Consider the following 20,079-nt stretch of genomic DNA (forward strand, 5'->3'; position numbering starts at 1 on the left):
TAGTGACGACGCTGAAGCTGGAGGGATTCCTTAACTTCCTGAAGCCCCAGAGCTAGTGCTGCGCTTAGAACCCAGCACCCCGGGCCCCGTTTAACTCCCTGCAGTGTGAATATACGTACTGTCTTGCAGCTGTTTTCACTGTGAACCTTCCCCCTAAGAACTGCTTTTGCTGCATCCCATAGATTGTGTGATTGTGTTTTCCTTGTCATTTGTCTCAAAGTAGTTTTTAATTTCCCCTTCGATTTCATTGTTGACTGATTCGTTTTTTGGGTCAACTATTTTCAAAGTATATGTATATATGACCAGTAACATGTCTGCTTCATTTTTGATGATTGTGTAGTATTTTATTGAATGATGGCAATATATTTATTTAATTTATCCTCAATTGATGGCATCTGAGTATTTCCATTTTTTGTTGTTGTTTTCCTATTACACTGCTGTAGAGAACGTTTTTTGTGCATTTCTTTTTATACATGTAAAAGTGCTTCAGTGGGGTAAATTCCTAGAAATGTGCTATTTGGACAGTGGGGTGTATGCATTTAAACTATTTGTATAAAATGGTGTATGCATTTACAGTATTGATAAATAATATGAAACTTCTCCTTATGATGAGGCCTCAACTTTTTAATTGTAAAATTAAATGTAATTTTCAGTGTAAAATTTACTACCACCTTCTTCAGTATTGGCCCAGATTTTGAATGGTTTCGCATTAAATTTATAGGTGAGTTTAGTGATAATACGTGATGCTTCTTTTTAAACTGTTGACTCTTCCTGTATGAGTGAGGTGTGTCTCTGTCTCCTTGTATATGGAGTGTTCTTTCCATCATATGTCTTATTCTCAGGGGTAATGTTGTTCTGTGTTGTTGTTGTTCTGAATGGCATCTTTCCATGCAGTGTATATTCTTACTGGCTACTGGTAGGAAGTTTGCTGATTCTTGTCTCTTTTTTTGTTAGAATGTGAGCATGAGGATGGGAAGCTTGCATTTTATAAAAATTCAGAGATGACTGCATATGATACATAGTTGAGTCAGTGATTCCTGCACTGGTTGTTCTTCAGAACCGTGGCTGAGGGTGGTGGGGAGGAAGGAAGGGGATGTTTAAAATGCAAAAATCCAGGTGCCTTCTCTGTGACTCTGGGACAGGCCCTGGGAATCTGCATTTTTCAGAAGCTTCCCAGGTGATCCGGTCAGTCAGTCTTGGTACTTTCTTTCCAGATGCCTTCCCAGATCATCTTAAACTCACCTGCCAGATAATGTAGGCCATGCTACTGTGAGAAGCGCAATCTGAAATCATGTTTCTGACAGGTGACCTTTTTTTAAACAACCTAATTCTCATCTTTTATTGTATGGTTTTTAAAACTTTATTTTTACATGACATTTTTCTTTTTTTAAATTGAAATATAGGGCTTCTCAGGTGGTGCTAGTGGTAAAGAATCTGCCTGCTGATGCAGGAGATGCAAGAGACTTGGGGTTCAATTCCTGGGTCAGGAGGATCCCCCGGAGAAGGACATGGCAACCCACTCCAGTGTTCTTGCCTGGAGAATCCCATGGACAGAGGAGCCTGGGGGGCTGCAGTCCGCGGGGGTCGCAGAGCCGGACACGATTGAGCACGTGGAGCATAGTTGATCTACAGCGTTGTGTTAGTTTCTGGTATACAGCCAAGTGATCCAGTTACACACACATTGTTTTTCAGATTCTTTTCTCTTACAGATTATTACAAGATGCTGAATATAGTTCCCTATGTTATACAGTAGGACCTTGGTGTTTATCTGTTTTGTGTGTAGTCATGTGTATCTGCGAATCCCAACCTCCTGATTTATCCTCCTTCCCCCTTCCCCTTTGATGGTCATAAGTTTGTTTTCCGTGTCCGTGTCTAACGGGTGGGCATTTTGGGGAACGTTTTGAGGACCAGGACCGTGCTTCCCCTCCCCTCCCTCTCTCAGTATCCTCATATATGCCTACCACATGGCTTCTAGCTAGCAGGCTGGTGGGAATGTATCTTTGCATAAATGGTGTCTAGAATACCTTCCCTATTTTAAGAGTTGTATTTTACTTGATGATTTTTGTGGAGTTGAGCTGTTGTAAGATCGTCTCCACCGGGGCATGCCAGTCCAACACTGGGTTGTCCTCCTAGGAGAGAATTGTAGGAGGACCACTTGTTAGTTACATGTACAAACGTTCTAATTAGTAGGGTCTCATTGAGGTTCCACATGGACCTGTGTTGATGAAGATTTTGTTGAAATTTAAAATTTGAATGTCTCAAAAAATCTTATAAGATGTTCCTTACATTGTGATTATTCAAAGTAAGAAAACCTCAAGTGTGTTTGATGCTGTGTCAAAATTAGCACAGAAGAATTTATAAAGACGTTGGATTACCACAAAGGGATCTGAATAATGTGTGCTTTTGCCAGTGTTTTTGTTTTAATGGTTTCCGTTTTGCCAGGAAGGTGAGGAGGGAAGACCTCATAGAGGTTAGCACCCACGCTGTTAATGGTCTCTTGGTGCTGGGTTTGGAGGTCGTTGCTGGCGGCACGTCACTGCCGCCCGGCACCCATGTGACTGACAGAGGCCTCCGGTGAGAGCCGTGCGGTCTCAGCGCGGAGACTTCAGAACCCCAACACCCTGGCAGCTGTTGCCGGGCGGCACTCGGCGGCGGCATCATCCGCAGAGGGTGGAATGTTAGAGCCGTGGGCCCCGAAAGGGCTGCATCCATCTGTGAAGCCTGACCTTTGGCCACGGTGGGCCGCTCTTCACGGTTTCAGGACACACAGGCTGGAGACGGGGATGAGACGCCACAGTTGAAGGACACCTGGTATCTTTAGCGTCAGCGTTGGTGCATTTTATCTCCTCCACTTCACACACGAGTGTGTCTGTGGTGTTCAGAGTGGGCACAGCAGGAAGACTGAGTGGTGTGGTTTGGGACACAGGAACGTAACGGCTTTGGAAACATTTTTTTTAAAAAATTTAAATTAGGAAGTATTTCAGTCCATCCTAAAGGAAATCAGTCCTGAATATTCCTTGGAAGGACTGATGCTGAAGCTGAAACTCCAATACTTTGGCCACCTGATGTGAAGAACTGACTCATTTGAAAAGACCCTGATGCTGGGAAAGATTGAGGGCAGGAGGAGAAGGGGACGACAGAGGATGAGATGGTTGGATGGCATCACTGACTCAATGGACATGAGTTTGGGTAAGCTCCGGGAGTTGGTGATGGACAGGGAGGCCTGGCGTGCTGCAGCCCGTGGGGTCGCAAAGAGTCGGACACGACTGAGCTACTGAACTGAACTGAACTGAATCACACATAAAAATGGTAGCAGGCAGATGAAAAATATGGAGAGCACTGCTGTTGTGCTTGTTCTCTTTCTGTTTACATGTTTAATGCATTAGCTCACTGCCCCTAGGAAGTGGGCTGTGTTATGATCCCGCTTTTACAGATGGAGAAACTGAGGCACAGAGATACCCGTTTGGCAAATGAGAGAGCTGGGATTTGAGCTCCAGCAGTCTGGTGCTGGAGCACATGGCCCCAACCAGTGCATACACTCTGCTGCCTTTCAGAAATATAAAAAGTAATATAACAGACGTGAATGATACTTAGCACCTAATTTGAATAAATGTTAGCATTTTTCTGTACAGCTAACCTCTGGACAACACTGAGGTGAGGGGCACCAACCCCAGCACAGTTGTAAATTTACATATAACTTTTTGACTCTCCCAAAACTTAACTACTAGTAGTCTTCCATTGACCAGAAGCCTTCAGTTCAGTTCAGTTCAGTTCGGTCGCGTCCGACTCTTTGTGACCCCATGGCCTGCAGCACACCAGGCTTCCCTGTCCATCACCAAATACTGTAGCTTGCTCAAACTCATGTCTGTCGAGTCCGTGATGCCATCTGACCATCTCATCCTCTGTTGTCCCCTTCTCCTCCTGCCTTCAATCTTTCCCAGCATCAGGGTCTTTTCTAATGAGTCAGCTCTTCGCATCAGGTGGCCAAAGTATTGGAGTTTCAGCTTCAGCATCAGTCCTTCCAGTGAATATTCAGAACTGATTTCCTTTAGGATTGACTAGTTTGATCTCCTTGTAGCCCAAGGGACTCTCAGGAGTCTTCTCCAGCACGACAATTCGAAAGCATTAATTCTTTGGTGCTCAGCTTTCTTTATAGTCAGTCGTGTACTGTATTTATCGATATTGCTAAGTTTACATCATCTGTACGTAAGATGAATCATCTGTCAGTCCCTACATCAATATTATATTACATAAAACAGTTATTAACAGTAGACATCAAAAATGAAAAGGTAATGAAACGTGAAGAAATTCAGATTTATTTACAGTGCAGTTCATGCATTGATAACACAGAGGCAGAATGTGATGGAAGCCAAGTGCAATTGCTATTACAGTTTCTTGGTAGCCCAGCCTCTACACTGGAGAATGAATTGTTAAAGATTTTTATGGCAAACGGTATAACAGCCAAATTCCTGATACAGAGTTGGAAACACTGTTGCATTTAAACGCCACCACTTGCCCGTAGTGATAGCCGGATCTGCAGGTTCTCCAGTTACTGGGGGGCGGAGGGGCAGTCACGCTGTACAATGATGTGACTCCTTGGAAGTAACACAAGGAGTAAGAAAACTAACACATTATTAAGTCTATGTTAAATTTCAGTCATCTTACGCTTGTGTAAGGATAGGCTCTCCATTTGAACGCAGGTCTTGCACACGATCTTCTATGTATATTTATTGAAAATAAATCCACCTGTAAGTGGACCTGCCCAGTTCAAACCTCTGTTTATGAGAGTCAGCTGTATTTGTTTCAAGGTTGGTTTGTTTCTGAAGTGACCCTGTTACACACACACAGGTGTAAAGGAGAGATTAAGCAATGTCTTTGTCTTCTTTGTCTTTGTCTTCATTAAACAGTGTCTGATGTATCAAGCAATATCTTTGGTCTTCTTTGCATAGAAGTTAAATAAACAGGGTGACAGTATACAGCCTTGACGTACTCCTTTCCCAACTTGGAACCAGTCTGTTGTTCCATGTCCGGTTCTAACTGTTGCTTCCTGACCTGCACACAGATTTCTCAGGAGGCAGGTCAGGTGGTCTGGTATCCCCATCTGTTTAAGAATTTCCCACAGTTTGTTGTGATCCACAGAAAGACGTTAGCATAGTCAGTAAAGCAGAAGTAGATGTTTTTCTGGAACTCTCTTGCTTTTTCGATGATCCAACAGATGTTGGCAATTTGATCTCTGGTTTCTCTGCCTTTTGTGAATCCAGCTTGCACATCTGGAAGTTCTCGGTTCATGTACTGTTGAAGCCTGGCTTGGAGAATTTTGAGCATTTCTTGGCTAGCATGTGAGATGAGTGCAATTGTGTAGTAGTTTAAGCATTCTTTGGGATTGCCTTTCTTTGGGATTAGAATGAAAACTGACCTTTTCCAGTCCTGTGGCCACTGCTGAGTTTTCCAAATTTGTTGGCATATTGAGTGCAGCCCTTTAACAGCATCATCTTTCAGGATTTGAAATAGTTCAACTGGAATTCCATCACCTCCACTAGCTTTGTTCGCAGTGATGCTTCCTAAGGCCCACTTGACTTCACATTCCAGGATGTCTGGCTCTAGCTGAGTGATCACACCATTGTGGTTACCTGGGTCATGAAGATCTTTTTTGTATATTTCTTCTGTGTATTCTTGCCACCTCTTCTTAATATCTTCAGGTTCTATTAGGTCCATAGCGTTTCTGTCCTTTATTGAGCCTGTCTTTGCATGAAATGTTCCCTTGGTATCTAATTTTCTTGATGAGATCTCTAGTCTTTCCTATTATATTGTTTTCCTCTGTTTCTTTGCATTGATCACTGAGCCAAGGCTTTCTTATCTCTTCTTGCTATTCTTTGGAACTCTGCATTAAAAAAGGTATATCTTTCCTTTTCTCCTTTGCCTTTAGCTTCTCTTCTTTTCTCAGCTATTTGTAAGGCCTCTTCAGACAACCACATTGCATTTTGGCTTTTCTTTTTCTTGGGAATGGTTTTGATCACCGCCTCCTGGATAGTGTTATGAACCTCTGTCCATAGTTTTTCAGGCACTCTTATCAAATCTTATCCCTTGAATCTATTTGTCACTTCCACTGTATAATTGTAAGGGATTTGATTTCGGTCATACCTGAATGGCCTAGTGGTTTTCCCTACTTTCTTCAATTTAAGTCTGAATTTGGCAATAAGGAGTTCATGATCTGAGCACCAGTCACCTCCCGGTCTTGTTTTTGCTGACTGTATAGGACTTCTTCATCTTTGGTTATAAAGAATAAAATCAGTCTGATTTCGGTGTTGACCATCTGGTGATGTCCATGTGTAGGGTTAATCTCTGTGTTGTTGGAAGAGGGTGTTTGCTATGACCAGTGCATTCTCTTGGCAAAACTCTGTTAGCCTTTGCCCTGCTTCATTCTGGACTCCAAGGCCAAATTTGCCTGTTACTCCAGGTATCTCTTGACTACCGTCATGTATGGATGTGACATTTGGACCATAAAGAAAGCTGAGTGCTGAAGAATTGATGCTTTTGAACTGTGGTGTTGGAGAAGACTCTTGAGAGTCCCTTGGACTGCAAGGGGATCAAACCAGTTCATCCTAAAGGAGATCAGTCCTGGGTGTTCATTGGAAGACTGATGCTGTAGCCGAAGCTCCAATACTTTGGCCACCTGATGCGAAGAACTGACTCATTTGAAAAGACCCTGATGCTGGGAAAGATTGAAGGCAGGAGGAGAAGGGGACGACAGAGGAAGAGATGGTCGGATGGCATCACCGATTCAATAGACATGAGTTTGAGTAAACTCTGGGAGTTGGTGATGGACAGGGAAGCCTCGTGTGCTGCGGTCCTTGGGGTCGCATAGGGTTGGACATGACTGAGCAACTGCACTGAACTTGGTCTTCTCTGGTTTCATCAGATTGTTTTTTTGACTGTCAGCACTGTCCCCCGCCCCTCGCAACAGCGCCGTTTCAAACACTGGTTCCTCCGCCAGCGGTTTGACAGTGACTGCCTCCTCTTACACCCCGTGAGAAGTCATTCAGCAGATGTTTATGGAGTGTCTGCTACATGTCAGGGCTGTGCCAGGGGTGGGAGAGAGTCCAGAAAAAGCACCCTGTCCTGGTCATCCTGCAACTCACACTCCAATCATGTGGAAAGGCAGACTTATTTATGTACAAGGTGTGTAGTATTGGGAAGGCCTGGGGGTGGTGGGCCATGTGACCTGTTAAAAGCACAGACTTGCGTGTAGTTATTTCAGTGATTCCTGGCCTGCTTGTTAGCTTCTGGAGGCTTCTTTAGCTTTGGGTCAGTCATTCAGTTTATTTATATTTGTTAGTTGGGATATACTTCTAGAAAAATGGTTCAGCTGGGGATAGTCTGGGGTTTTGAAGCTCAGTATATATTGCCTTCCTTTTGGTGAGTCCCTGCCCCCTGGGTTGGCTCTGGCAAGCCCTGGACTGGAGGTCTTGCGTGCCCACTTGTTCTGTGTCCTTGAGTAGAACCTGGGAGTGCCCTCAGATGGGTCTTGCCTTTTAGAAACTGACCTGATGCGTCTCAGGGCCAGGCCTTGCCCCGCCTCCTATGACACCAGCACCTTAGATCCTTGGAGACCGAGCAGTCAAGCGTGATTTAAGTGGGGTTGACTTGCTTTTTTTTTTTTTGTCTTCATAAACCTTGTTCATTTACTGTGTGCTCAAAAAAAGTAAAATTGGCAAATGGTTAATATATATTTAAAAATCATAAAATTAGTTTGTTAAGATGTGGAATGTATTAATTACATAGAAAATTTAGGACTTCTCTGGTGGGCTATGGATGGGAATCCGCCTGCCAGTGCAGAGGACACAGGTTTGATCCCTCGTCCAGAAAGATCCCACATGCTGCAGGGCAGCTAAGCGTCTGAGCTGCAACTACGGAAGCCTGTGCTCTGCGGCAAGAGAAGCCGCCGCAGCAGAAGCCCGTGCGCGGCCATAGGGAGTCGCCTCTGCTCGCTGCAACTAGAGAGGGCCCCCCCCGAAGCACCAAAGACCCAGCACAGCCAAAAACAACCAGCTGAGTAAATAAATACTCCCCTGGTGGCTCGGACGGGAAAGAATCTGCAGTGCAGGAGACTCAGGTTCGATTCCAGGGTCGGGAAGGTCCCCCGGAGAAGGGAATGGCGACCCACTCCAGGCCTCTTGCCTGGTGAATCCCATGGACGGAGGAGCCTGGTGGGCAACAATCCATGGGGTTGCACAGAGTCAGACATGACTGAGTGACACTTTTCAAACAAATAAATGAATAAAAGTACATTTAAAAAATTGGGTATCAAGCGTCTTGAAATAATTCATAAAATAGGATGAATTAATAAAGTGACTTTCAGCGCGGCTAGGAAGTGTTTCTGTTCGTTGTAAGCGTTACTGCAGAATGCAGGCCCCTTTCCGGGCCTGACCCGTCGGGGCCGGGGGCCTGCTGAGAAGGGGGTGCTCAGGAGTGTTTCTAGGGTTGCATTTCCAGCAGATGGTTCTGAGTGGTGGTCCCCCTCCCCGCTTTGTTTTTTTTCTTTTTTTTTTTTTAAATATATTTAGGAGATTAGCAAGTGCTTTTGGAACAGATAGTAGTATTTTGGCATTCATTTTCGTTAAGACTTTTGGAATCCATCATACGGAGCATCTTGACAGAAAGTGGGCTCGCTCTGCAACGAGATGATAAAGAGACGCTTCTGTCAGATATTCTCAGGAGGTGGCAGGAGCTTTTCTAGACATATGCCATGACATTTTAAGAAAATTATATAATTTCCTAAGCCCCCTAAAAGTTCACGAAGTTTGTGAAGTAAGTACGCTTTGCTGAGAGGCAGCCCTAGAATTAGAGCCTGCATGTTGAGATGTGGGCTCCCTTTTTCCATCCACTGGCTGTTTGGCTTTGGGCAGCTCAGTTATCTTCCCAGCGCCTCGCGTTTTCTCACCTGCAAAATGGGGACAATATTTACCTCCTTTGTAGGATTCTTGTAAAGGTTAAAAGAGTATGAGAGCACCTTAAAAATCATTAGGGATACACAGATGTGATGTACGTATGAATATATGTGTGCAACAGTTTTTCCAGTAGAAACAAGCATGTTTTACCTTTTTGTTAACTGCCTGCTTATCTGAAATTAGTGTTTGATTCTTAGTCACCACCAGGTTTTTATTTTTAATTCCATGGGGGTATTTTGAGTCTTGATATTTTAGGACTTGGAGAGCTCGTAATAAAAGACATTAATGGAACACAGAGGAGAGTATTATTATCTAAACCTGTGTTGATGACTTTGTGCTTTTAGGTATACCAAGCTTGGCTACGCAGGCAACACAGAGCCACAGTTCATTATCCCTTCATGTAAGTAAAGCTCCGCCCTTGGTTTATAAAGGGTTGTGTTTCTCGTAACTGTTCTAAGCATTCTGATTCTGGTTTCCAAGGTATGTTAATTTACTTGCCATCTCCTTTTAGAAGATTGTTCTGGTTCCTGGGGAGTTATTCATCTGGCTGCCGAGAGTTGCTATTGGCTATAGCTGCCACCACCTAATTCTCACACTGCCCCCCACCAACACACACCCCAGTCCTCTGTTTTTCTTGTGATTCCGTCCTTTGTCACAGTCACTGGAGTTTCAGCTTGGGTGGGCTACCCTGGTGCCTCAGACAGTGAAGAGCCTGCTTGCAGCGCAGGAGACCCGGGTTCGATCCCTGTGTTGGGAAGATCCCCTGGAGAAGGGAATGGCCACCCACTCCAGTATTCTTGCCTGGAGAATCCCATGGACGGAGGAGCCTGGCAGGCTACAGTCCACAGGGTCGCAGAGAGTCGGACACGGCTGAGCAACTTCACTTCCTTTTCACTCTTCAGCTTGGGCGGTTGCCTCCTGAATGTAGCCCTTTTTACCTTATTGCACTCATTGGGCCTGTTACTTCCTGAGACATCCTGTCTCCAAATAGAGTCACTTAACTCGTTCAGTCATACATGTCTGAGCTGCTTACAAGAAGTGTACCTGTTCCATAAGCTTAATTGGTAACTTTAAGTAAGTATAGTTTTATTAATTTAGCACTTTGGGGGATTATCTGTCGTGTTACACTGTTCTCTTTATTGAAGGACTTTTTTTTTTTTAAAAAACTGAGAGGCCCAGTGACTTTTACTGTGTTCGGAAGTGTCCTGTTCTGTTTTAGTCGGTAGAGCATGCTCGGGGAAGAAACGTCCTCACCTTTTGGCCAGCGTGCCTCCTGCCCGCTCTTTACGCACAGTCGCCGTCTCCAGGGCAGAATTCTTCTCTGAAACTGTGTAACTGCTGGGTTGTTATTTGGAGACTGTTGACCGAAGAGTCAGGTTATGTCAGGCAGGAGTGAGGTTCTGCTTCCTAAATGTAGCCCCTCATCAGGTAAGTTGTGCTCTTAGAAATGGTCAGCAGTTCCGGGCTCAGGACATTTGAGTCGCAGGCTCTGGCACTAGCGTGGAGCGCGGCGGGCAGCCCAGCAGAGCCGGGGGAAGGGGCTTTGTCACAAGTATCGTTCGAGGGAGACTAAGGCCTTTTTGGCGGAGATGAGTATTCACATCACCAGAAAGTGCACCCAGATTCCTTGAGAAAGCCTCACTCACCTCATTCCAGGTCCGTCCTTGCTGGGTTACCGATCACGCGTTTGATTTTCTGGGTCTTAGTACCTGATTTCTGTGATGGGGCGTCATGATTGGTCTGCCGCATCCTCATCTTACATTGGTGATTTGGTGTATTCGTTTGCTAGGGCTGCTGTAACGGAACACCACAGCCTGGATGTCCTGACAGCAGAAATTAAATGGGTTGCAAGTGGAGGCTCTGAAGTCCCAGATCTAGGTGTAGTCTGGGTTGGTCTCTGTGAGACCTCTCTCCTCCGCTTGCAGGCGGTGCCTCTGACCGTGGCCTCACGGCCGTTTTTTTCTGCGAATGGCCGAGCGGGAGACCTCTGGTGTTCTCCTCCTTCTCACATGAGGACACCGATCCCGTGGCATTGGGCCCCACCCTTATGACCTCATGTAGCCTGTGTTACCTCCTGAGACATCCTGTCTCCAGATGCAGTCACACTGGGGTTGGGGCTTCAACATAGGAGTTTTGAGGGGACACAGTTCAGTTCAGGGCTTCCCTGGTGGCTCAGCGGTAAAGAATCCGCCTGCCAATGCAGGAGACACAGGTTTGATCCCTGGGTTGGAAAGATCCCCTGGAGGAGGAAATGGCACCCCACTCCAGTATTCTTGTCTGGAGAATCCCATGGACAGAGGAGCCTAGAAAGTTATAGTCTGTGGGGTTGCAAAGAGCCAGACAGGACTGAGTGACTAAATAATAACAGAATTGGATCATTCCATGCCGAATTGATACATTGAAATTGGGCTTTCTGATTTTTCAGAGCAGGTTAGTTTTCACCTTAAGTACCGCAGCTCTGAGGCTGACCTTGCGCCTTTTGCTTTAATAAGGCTGTCAGCAGCATGCAGTTGGCTTCCCCATTGACCTGTCATCATCAATAGAGAGGGGAGTTGAAGTCAGCTATTAGCAGGATTTCAGTGCAGAAGCTCTCTGGTCGGTGCCATCAGAACAGCAGAGGCAGTAGCCAGCGAGATAAAATTTCAAGGGGGTGGACATAAAGGAAGAGTTCCATCACTGGCTGAATTTGTGGCAAGAGGTAAGAAGCTGGGAGGCAGCGTGAGGTGTTTGGGTTGAAGGGAGCGTGGTGGGACAGGTGGAGAGCGGGCCTCAGGTACCTTGGGCAGCTGGTGGGCTGCACCTCTCAGTCCGGGGAACTGAACTGTGTTCCTGGTTACAGAGGCTCTGCTCCCACAGAAGTGGGAGTTGGGGGTGCAGGGTGGCTTTCAGAGAGCGAGGGTGGAGCGTGTATCCATGCGTGGCTGTGTAGGGCTGCCGGAGCAGGGCTTCCTGGCTCTGTGGGTGCAGACGGGAGGCAGCCGTGATGTGTGGTCATCACACCCCAGGCGGAGGGTGGCCAGAGAGCTGGCTGGGTACGTGGGGAATGGCCGGCGCTTGTCATCGCCTGCCGTTGTAAGGAGCTGTGATTTTATTTTGCATCCCAGGAGTCTTCATTTTCCAGGGGCCTTGTCCCGGCCTAGAGAGAGAGGCACGTTGCCTCGTCCTGCTTCACTAGGGTGGCCTGCTTGAATCTTGTTTATCAGTATTTGAGCTTCTGTGCAGAATTTGCTTGATTATGTGAAGAAAGTTTTCTCTACCTTTTTTTTTTTTTCCCACGTTGTTGGAAAATGGGGAGCGTGATTGAAAAGTTTCAGGCAGACGAGTGACTGCGTGCTGATCCCACCCGTAGAAAGAGGACATGGGAGGGCAGGAGGGGTCAGGAGACATGGGGTACCACTTTAGACAGTTGGTGTGTGGAGGGTCAGGCGTACAGGTCCCCTAAGCAGCTGGGAAAAGGTGTGATGCTGTGGGGGAAGGCCTAGACTGGAGATGGAGGCAAGAGATGTGTTTGTTTTTTGAATGTCTTTAAACCCTTTATTTTGGCAAAAAAAAAAAAAAAAATTATATAACAAAGACCCGTTTACCCACCACCCAGAAAGAACAGATGTGAGCACAGTTGTGTCCTGTAAATACATAAACGCAGACGCGCATCAGAGCGAGTGCCAGCCCCTCCTCCTCCTCCAGGCCTCCCCGCTGTCCCTCCTCTGCTGGATGTTGGCTGTATCCAGTCCAGGCTTCATCCGTGTGTCTCAGATGCAGGATGCAGTGACAGTTTCTCGTATTGTTTTGTGAGTTTAAACATTTCCAAAATGATATCATGGGGCAAATAACTTCATGCATTTTTTAGGGGGGCGGAATAAGCCCCTATGCTTTTTTTTTTAAAAAGATGTATCAGTGTTGCTCTATGGATCTAGATGAGAATTCTTAGTACGTAAATCTACAGCATCTGGGCATTTTCTGGTTTTCTCTGGTACACAGAATGCTGCAGCGAGGCTCTTATCTGCGCGTGCCGGTTTCCCAGGAGTCATAATGAGAAATGGGGTCATGTCATCACTCAGACGCGCCCCTCCTCAGCCTTGTCACTCATTGCCAGATGGCTCTTCTTTACTGACTGGAAGCCTGTACTGACCTCCATGCCCATCGGCAGCGGCAGCAGTTTCTGCTTCTGCACATCCTAACCTTTGAATACCAATTTCTTGTAAATATCTTCTCCTAGTTTAGCACATCTTTTTAAAATTATTTTTTATTTTCTTTAAGATACAATTTTAAAGCCTTTATTGAGAAATTTGAGACACTGTTTTAAGTGTGCTAATTCCCTATGTATCGTTTTTTTTGTTTTTGCAAAATTGATTACCTCAAGCATAAACCATCAGTATTTTCCTATGGGATTGCCATATGTTTTTACTATAACATTTATTCAAACAAAGGAAATTTATAATGCAACACGTGTGATTTAAACACATACTGTTAAATCAAATCTGATTTAAACGAGAAGTTTGAGCTTGTGGCTCAGCGGTAAAGAAAACACCTGCCAATGTGGGGGGCATTTGATCCCTGGGTCGGGAAGATCCCCTGGAGAAGGAAATGGCAGCCCACTCCAGTCTTCTTGCCTGGAGAATCCCATGGACAGAGGAGCCTGGCGGGCTACAGTCCAGGGGGCCGCAAAGAGTTGGGCACGACTTAGCAACTAAACAACATGTAACTTGATATATTCTTTATTCATGTTCACGACTAGCACTTAAAAAAATTTCATGTAGTACAGTTTTTCAGTCTTTTTATAATCTGTTTCTATTAAAAGTGCATTTGTATTCCAGTGTCATGAAGATTTTGTGTGTTCTCTTCTAAGGAAATTTTAAGCTTTTTAAAAAATATGGTGTGGGAGAGAAGTGTGGTTTTCCAAATGGAAGGCCAGTTGTCCCACCACCATTTGCTGCAGAGTGCCTCTTCAGTCGTACTGAGGCTTCACGTACGGTGGGGAATACTTCTGATGTTATTCTGTTTTATTCATGCATTTGTTTATCTCTGTTCCAAATTCGTTTACAAATTGTTGTAAATACTGTTACTTTGGCCTGTCTCTTTATATCTGGTAGGTCTGGTTCCTCCTCCTTTTTCTTTCTTAAATAGCCTCGGCTGTTCTTAGACCCTTACTCTTTATCAGGCTTCCCTGGTGGCTCAGCTGGTAAAGAATCCGCCTGCAATGCGGGAGACCTGGGTTCAATTCCTGGTTTGGGAAGATGCCCTGAAAAAGGGAAACGCTACCCGCTCCAGTATTCTGGCCTGGAGAATTCCATGGACTGTGTAGTCCAAGGGGTCGCAAAGAATCGATCGGACACGACTGAGCGACTTTCATTTTACTCTTTATCAATAAATTTTAGAATCAGTTTAAGTCTGTGAAAAAAAAATTGTAGATTAATTTGGGGGAAGACTTGTTATCTCAATGCATTGAATTTTCCTATCCATGAATATGGTATATGTATTTTATTATTTATTCCTGTCTCCTGTGTTTTTCAGTATTCATTAAAAAGCCCATACATAGCTTTTGTTAAATTTATTTTTTGGTACCTTTCTTTATGTTTTCATTGTGAATGTTTTTTGAAATTAAAATGTCTAATTATTGCCAGCATAGTAGGAATGCTGCTAGATTTTTTAAGTCGTTTTTTTAATCCGACAGTCTTGCTCTCCGGTCTTATTTGTTCTGATTGCCTGCAGGTTCTTTTTAAGTTTTCTATGCAAGCTATTGTATTAACTGCGGATAATAGTTATTTTGTCTCTTCCAATCCTAGTACTTCTTCTTTTTTTTTTTTTTTCCTTGATCTGACTGCACTGGCTAGAACTCCTGTCAGTGACTAGAACTGGGGATGGCAGGTACTTTTGTCTTTTTGAATTTAAAAAGAATGGTTTTGGTGTTTCATGAGTGATTGCTGTAGGCTTTTGTGGAAATGCCTTTTCAGGTTAATACAGTGTCCTTGTATTCCTAGTTTACTAAAGAGGTTTTTAAAATTAAAAAAAAAAATTATGAATGGATGTTGACACTAAGGCTTTTTGTGTATCTGTTGAGATGATTATGTGGTTCTGACATTTAAACTCCTAATATGATGCATTACATTGATAATATTTTCTAATGTTGAACAGTGTTTTATCATTCTTCAGATAAACCCTACATGGTTATGAAATATCAAGTACATGAATTGTATTTGCAAACATTTATTTGGGATTTTTGTATCAGTGTTCGAAAGTGAGATCAGTCTATAATTTTTTTTTGTACTAGTTTTGTCTAGTTTGTGTATCAAAATTATACTGGCTTTAGAAAATGAGTTTGTTAGCTTTCTTTTCTGTCCTTCAGAACAGTTTATGTAAGTTAGGAATTATCCTTTGAAGGTTTAGTAAAATATATGACATTCTTTTGGGAAATACACTGAATATTTTTATTTTTTAAAATTACTGTTGCCTGTTAACTGATGTAGCAAAGTTTGAAATATTGTGAGAATTACCAGCATGTGACACAGAGACATGAAGTGAGGAAATGCGGTTGGAAAAGTGGCACTGGTAGACTCGCTGGACTCAGGGTTGCCCGAAACCTTCAACTGGTGAAAAACCTAACAAAGCAAAGTGCAATAGAACCAGGTGTGTCTGTATATTATTATGACCGAAGAGAGTTGTAGACAGTGTAGAGCTCAAGTCTTTTTTTTTTTTCTTCCACTGGACCAGTATCTGTCTTTTAGCTGGTGTGTTTAAACAACTTACCTTTATATGAATTCCCTGGAGGTCAAAATACATAATTGCCCGTATTTTCACTCTTTTATTGTTCTTCCTGGTGTCCCAGGATTCCTTCTTTTATCATTTCTCCTCCCTGTAGAGACCTTTCTTTAGCCATTCTTTTAGAGTAGATATGTTAGTGACAAATCGTGTTAGATTTTGTTCATCTGAGAATGTCTTGATTTGCTCTTCACCTTTGAAGGAAATTTTTCCTGAATATAGAATTCTTAGTGGACATTTCTCTCAGCAGTTGGAAATAGGCAGTTTCCTTTTGGGCTCCCTGATTTCTGATGGCAGATTTGCTGGAGGTGTTCAGAATTTTCTGTTTGGTCTTTAGTTTTTAAATGTTTGACTATAATGTTTCTTGGTGTGGATTTCTTTGGGTTCATCTTCTTTGGGGTTTACTCAACCTTGAATCTGTAGGTTTCTTTCTTTCCTTTTTTTTTTTTTTTGGGTCAGATTTGACAAATGTTTTAACGCTGGTTTCTCTGGATGGTTTTTCAGCCCCCCTCCCTTTCTCCTGTCGTCTGGGACTCGGGGTGTGTGAATGTTACATCTGCCTTTGTCCAGCCCACACGTCCCGAAGGCCCTCTTCAGTTGTTTTTGAGAGTGTTTTCTCTCCGTTGTTCAGATTGGGTAATTTCTGTTGTTACGTCTTCAAGTTCATTGGTTCGTTCTCCGTCCTTTTCTTCTTCCGGGCCAATATTGAGGTTTTATTTCAGGTACTGTGTTTTTTTTTGGCTCTAAAATTTCTGTGTGGTTTTGTCTTTATATCTTCTGTCTTTGCTGTGACCTTCTTTTCTTTTTCATTTGTTTCAGATGTGTTTGTATTGGCTCATTGAAACATTCTGTGATGGCTCCTAAAATCCTATTTGCTAATCCTATTATCTGTGTCATCTCAGTGTTGGCATTATGGTCATCTTTTCTTTTTTCACTTGAGATATTCCTGGTTCCTGCTATGATGAGAGGTTTTTTTTTTTTTTTTTTATTGAAACCTGCACATTTTGGTTATTATGAGATTCCAGATCTTACTTAACTCTTAGATTTTAGCAAGTCATTTCTGGTGTCGCTTCAAGCAGGAGAAGGGGGTACCCCTTGTTAATGCTGGTTTGGGGCCGCCGTTCAGGTTTTCCTCTTGGCCTGTGCTGACAGCCATTTGGGGAGGGGTTGCACGCTATCGCTGAACGTGGGCAGGAGTTTGCGCCCCCCCCAGGCCTCTGCAGGTGCCATGCTCTGGGAGGGCGGGGGGTGGCAGTGTGACTTTCCACTGGGCCTCCTCTGATGGAACCGCAGTGTGAGCTGGAGGGGTGGGGAGAGTCCTGCCTCCCGTGTGGGGTCTGCACTGCGTGCGGGGGTTTGTTTTTCTGTCGCGTTTGACCGGAGTCAGGGAGTGGGATGTTTCCATTGCCCCTTTCATCTTCTTTGGCAGTTTTGCTTGTTCCCATTGGTGTTTCTGGGTCGTTGGCTTCCCTGGTAGCCAGTGTGTCTGTGGGACAGAGGAGACCCAGGAAGTCACCCCTGTCTTGGACCTTGGGTCCTGGGGTCCCCAGCCAGTCTGCTGCTTCACCTCTCAGCATTTTTATGTTTCTTTCAAACATAAACTCCAGTCATTCAAGCAGTGCTTAGGGAGAGGAGTAGAGAAAAGTGTGAGTAGGGAAAAGTCTATTTACTCCATCTTTCCAGAAGCAGAACTCCAAGTTTAATGAATCTTGGATGCTTTTGAACTGTGTGGTGTTGGAGAAGACTCTTGACAGTCTCTTGGACTGCAAGGAGATCCAACCAGTCCATCCTAAAGGAGATCAGTCCTGGGTGTTCATTGGAAGGACTGATGCTGAAGCTGAAACTCCAATACTTTTGCCACCTGATGCGAAGAACTGACTCATTGGAAAAGACCCTGATGCTGGGAAGGATTGAAGGCAGGAGGAGAAGGGGACGACAGAGGATGAGACGGTTGGACGGCATCACCCACTTGATGGACATGAGTTTGAGTAAGCGCCGGGAGTTGGTGATGGACAGGGAGGCCTGGTGTGCTGCAGTCCACGGGGTCGCAAAGAGCTAGACACAGCTGAGCGGCTGAACTGAACTGAACTGGATGGGCAACACAGTCATCTGACATACACATGAAATGGAATTAAAAACATCCAGAGGAAACTCACCTGCTCCTGCCCACTGCCCTCTGAGATGCGCAGCTAATGAGTCTGATTTCTTGTGCTTCCTTCCCGGGTAACCCTACGTGTGCCAGCAAATATTAATATTCACAGACATGTTTGTACCTAAGTGGTGGCGTTCCACAGACACTATTTTTCACCTTGCTTTTTTTTTCTCTCATGATCCTTCATCTTAGTGAACCTTGTGGATTAACACATGGAGGACTGTTTGGTTCTTTTTCACCACCTCACGGTTTTACATTGCATGGAGATGCCACATGCATGTAACCAGCTGGAATGTCTAGGTGTTGATCCTGTTATCTGTTATATTTATTGTCCTACCATCTCAGTGTTCTCCGCACACTTCTTGTCTCTCTGTTTACACCTGAGTCAGGGTCCTGTAGTGAGCTTTGGTGCGCTGGAGAAAGCTGTGGCTTACTTAGATCTGTGTTCTGCGATGAGTCACGTATATATACTCCAAGGACACTCAGAGTTGCTCACTGATAGCTACTCTTCCAGACGCTTCTCTCCATCATGTTCACAAGGACTCTTTGGACCACATCTTGCTTTGCATAGGGATGGACAAAAGATTTTTAATATAAGCTCTGTGTACCCACCTTTCCTCTCTTTCATGACCTCAGTTACTTCTGTATAACAGTTAAAAGAAGCACACTTTATGGTTTTGTTGTTGTTGCTAAGGGCCAGTAAGACATCAGTCATCTGTGATTTGGGGTCAGAGTACTTGCGTGTAGCTTCTCGGGGGGATAAGACTTACTTTGTTGTTGTGTAAATTTTTGAGTGCGGTGGCTTCATTCTCACTAAATTTAGCATGTTTTTCTTTAAGGTGGTGATTTTTCTTTTGGTTAGATATATTGCCCATGGTGTCATGAATTGAAGACTCTTTCTGCCTCTGTATGTCTGTGATCTGATGCTAACTTGGCGGTGGAATTCTAGGTTCAGGCTTAGTTGCATGTTTTTCTTTAAGGTGGTGATTTTTCTTTGGTTAGATATATTGCCCATGGTATCATGAATTGAAGACTCTTTCTGCCGCTGTGTGTCTGCGGTCTGATGCTGACTTGGCGGTGGGTTCTGGGTGCAGGCTCGGTTGAGTTTGTCGCCGGCTCGGCCGCCCGGGGAGGCGCTCTGAGGTCTGCAGGGCTCTCGCGGGGCCCTGTGGAACGCCGCTGGTGCCTAGGTGATGGTGTGTCCGTGTGCCGTGTAGTGCTACGCCCCGTGTTCACAGGCGGGCTGTTTGCTTCTGCAGGTGCCTCCTCAGTGTTGGCCCTCTGGACTCTTCTGGCCCCTTTCTCAGCCTCGCGGCCCGGACGGACTCACAGCTTTTCACCCAAATGCCTTCTCTAGCTCAGTGCCCAGCATGTCCTGCAGGAAGTTCTGGTCCTTCAGATGTGTGCCACCGTTTGTAACTTGAAAGTGTCGAGGCTGAAAATGTGGCAGTGGGTTGGAGTGAGAATAGGAGGCGGGCAAAGTGACTTCTGTCCTCTTTTTTTTCTGCTTTTGAGGCTGTTACTTCAAGATGCCTTTCTGAGGAAAAGAATTAAAATTCACTCCCGTAGCTTTGTTGCTATTCTTCATTTGTGAATAAATTGGGGATTTCAGATAATCTACCTTTAAAAAGTGATTACCAGTTTGTTTTGGAATAAATTTGATGAAGAGGAGTTTATAGGAACTCAGAATGTAACCAGGGGCTAGGAATTGAAATGGAAAATTGAATCTTTGTGAGGCTTTCCACATTAGATGTTAAATTCTGGAGTTAAGTTTTATATGATTATTTACTATCAAGTATATTTCTAGATATCAAGGTTAAGCTCTTATTAAAATATTTCCAAAAAGTCATTAATATTTTTACATAATACAGTTGTTTGATTATTATACTTTTCTTTTGTCAGATATTAGCAAACTCTTGGTTTTTCTTTTAATGAGAAGTCAGGTTTTTTTGGTAACAATACTAAAAATGTATTTTAAATCTGACATAGAGCTTTATGAATATGACTTGAGAGCATATAGTCATTTTTCAGTTTACTCCTTAAAATATTTAAAATTTTGTCTCTTTCTATATGGTATTTTAAAATTTGGAACCTATTTGGTAGTCCATGGGCATTTCATTTACTATCCTGAGGGATTTTTTTCAGATGAAACTGGGAAATTTAATAATACAGCTCTTGTCAGCTTTGAAAGTAGATCAGCTAAGCTCTTTTGTGCCTTGCTGA

General features: G+C 44.1%; 1 protein-coding gene across 1 annotated transcript in view; it reads left to right on the forward strand.

Moving 5' to 3' along the window:
* Positions 1-20,079, forward strand: part of ACTR3B (actin related protein 3B) — a 70,073-nt gene that overhangs the window by 11,788 nt on the left and 38,206 nt on the right. Inside the window, exon 2 of the mRNA XM_043464223.1 lies at positions 9,293-9,348. Coding sequence (XP_043320158.1) covers positions 9,293-9,348 — 56 coding nt within the window. The remainder of the gene's footprint in view (positions 1-9,292; positions 9,349-20,079) is intronic.

This window comes from Cervus canadensis, chromosome 3 (genome assembly GCF_019320065.1).
Source record: "Cervus canadensis isolate Bull #8, Minnesota chromosome 3, ASM1932006v1, whole genome shotgun sequence".
In the NCBI taxonomy this organism is placed as follows: domain Eukaryota; kingdom Metazoa; phylum Chordata; class Mammalia; order Artiodactyla; family Cervidae; genus Cervus; species Cervus canadensis.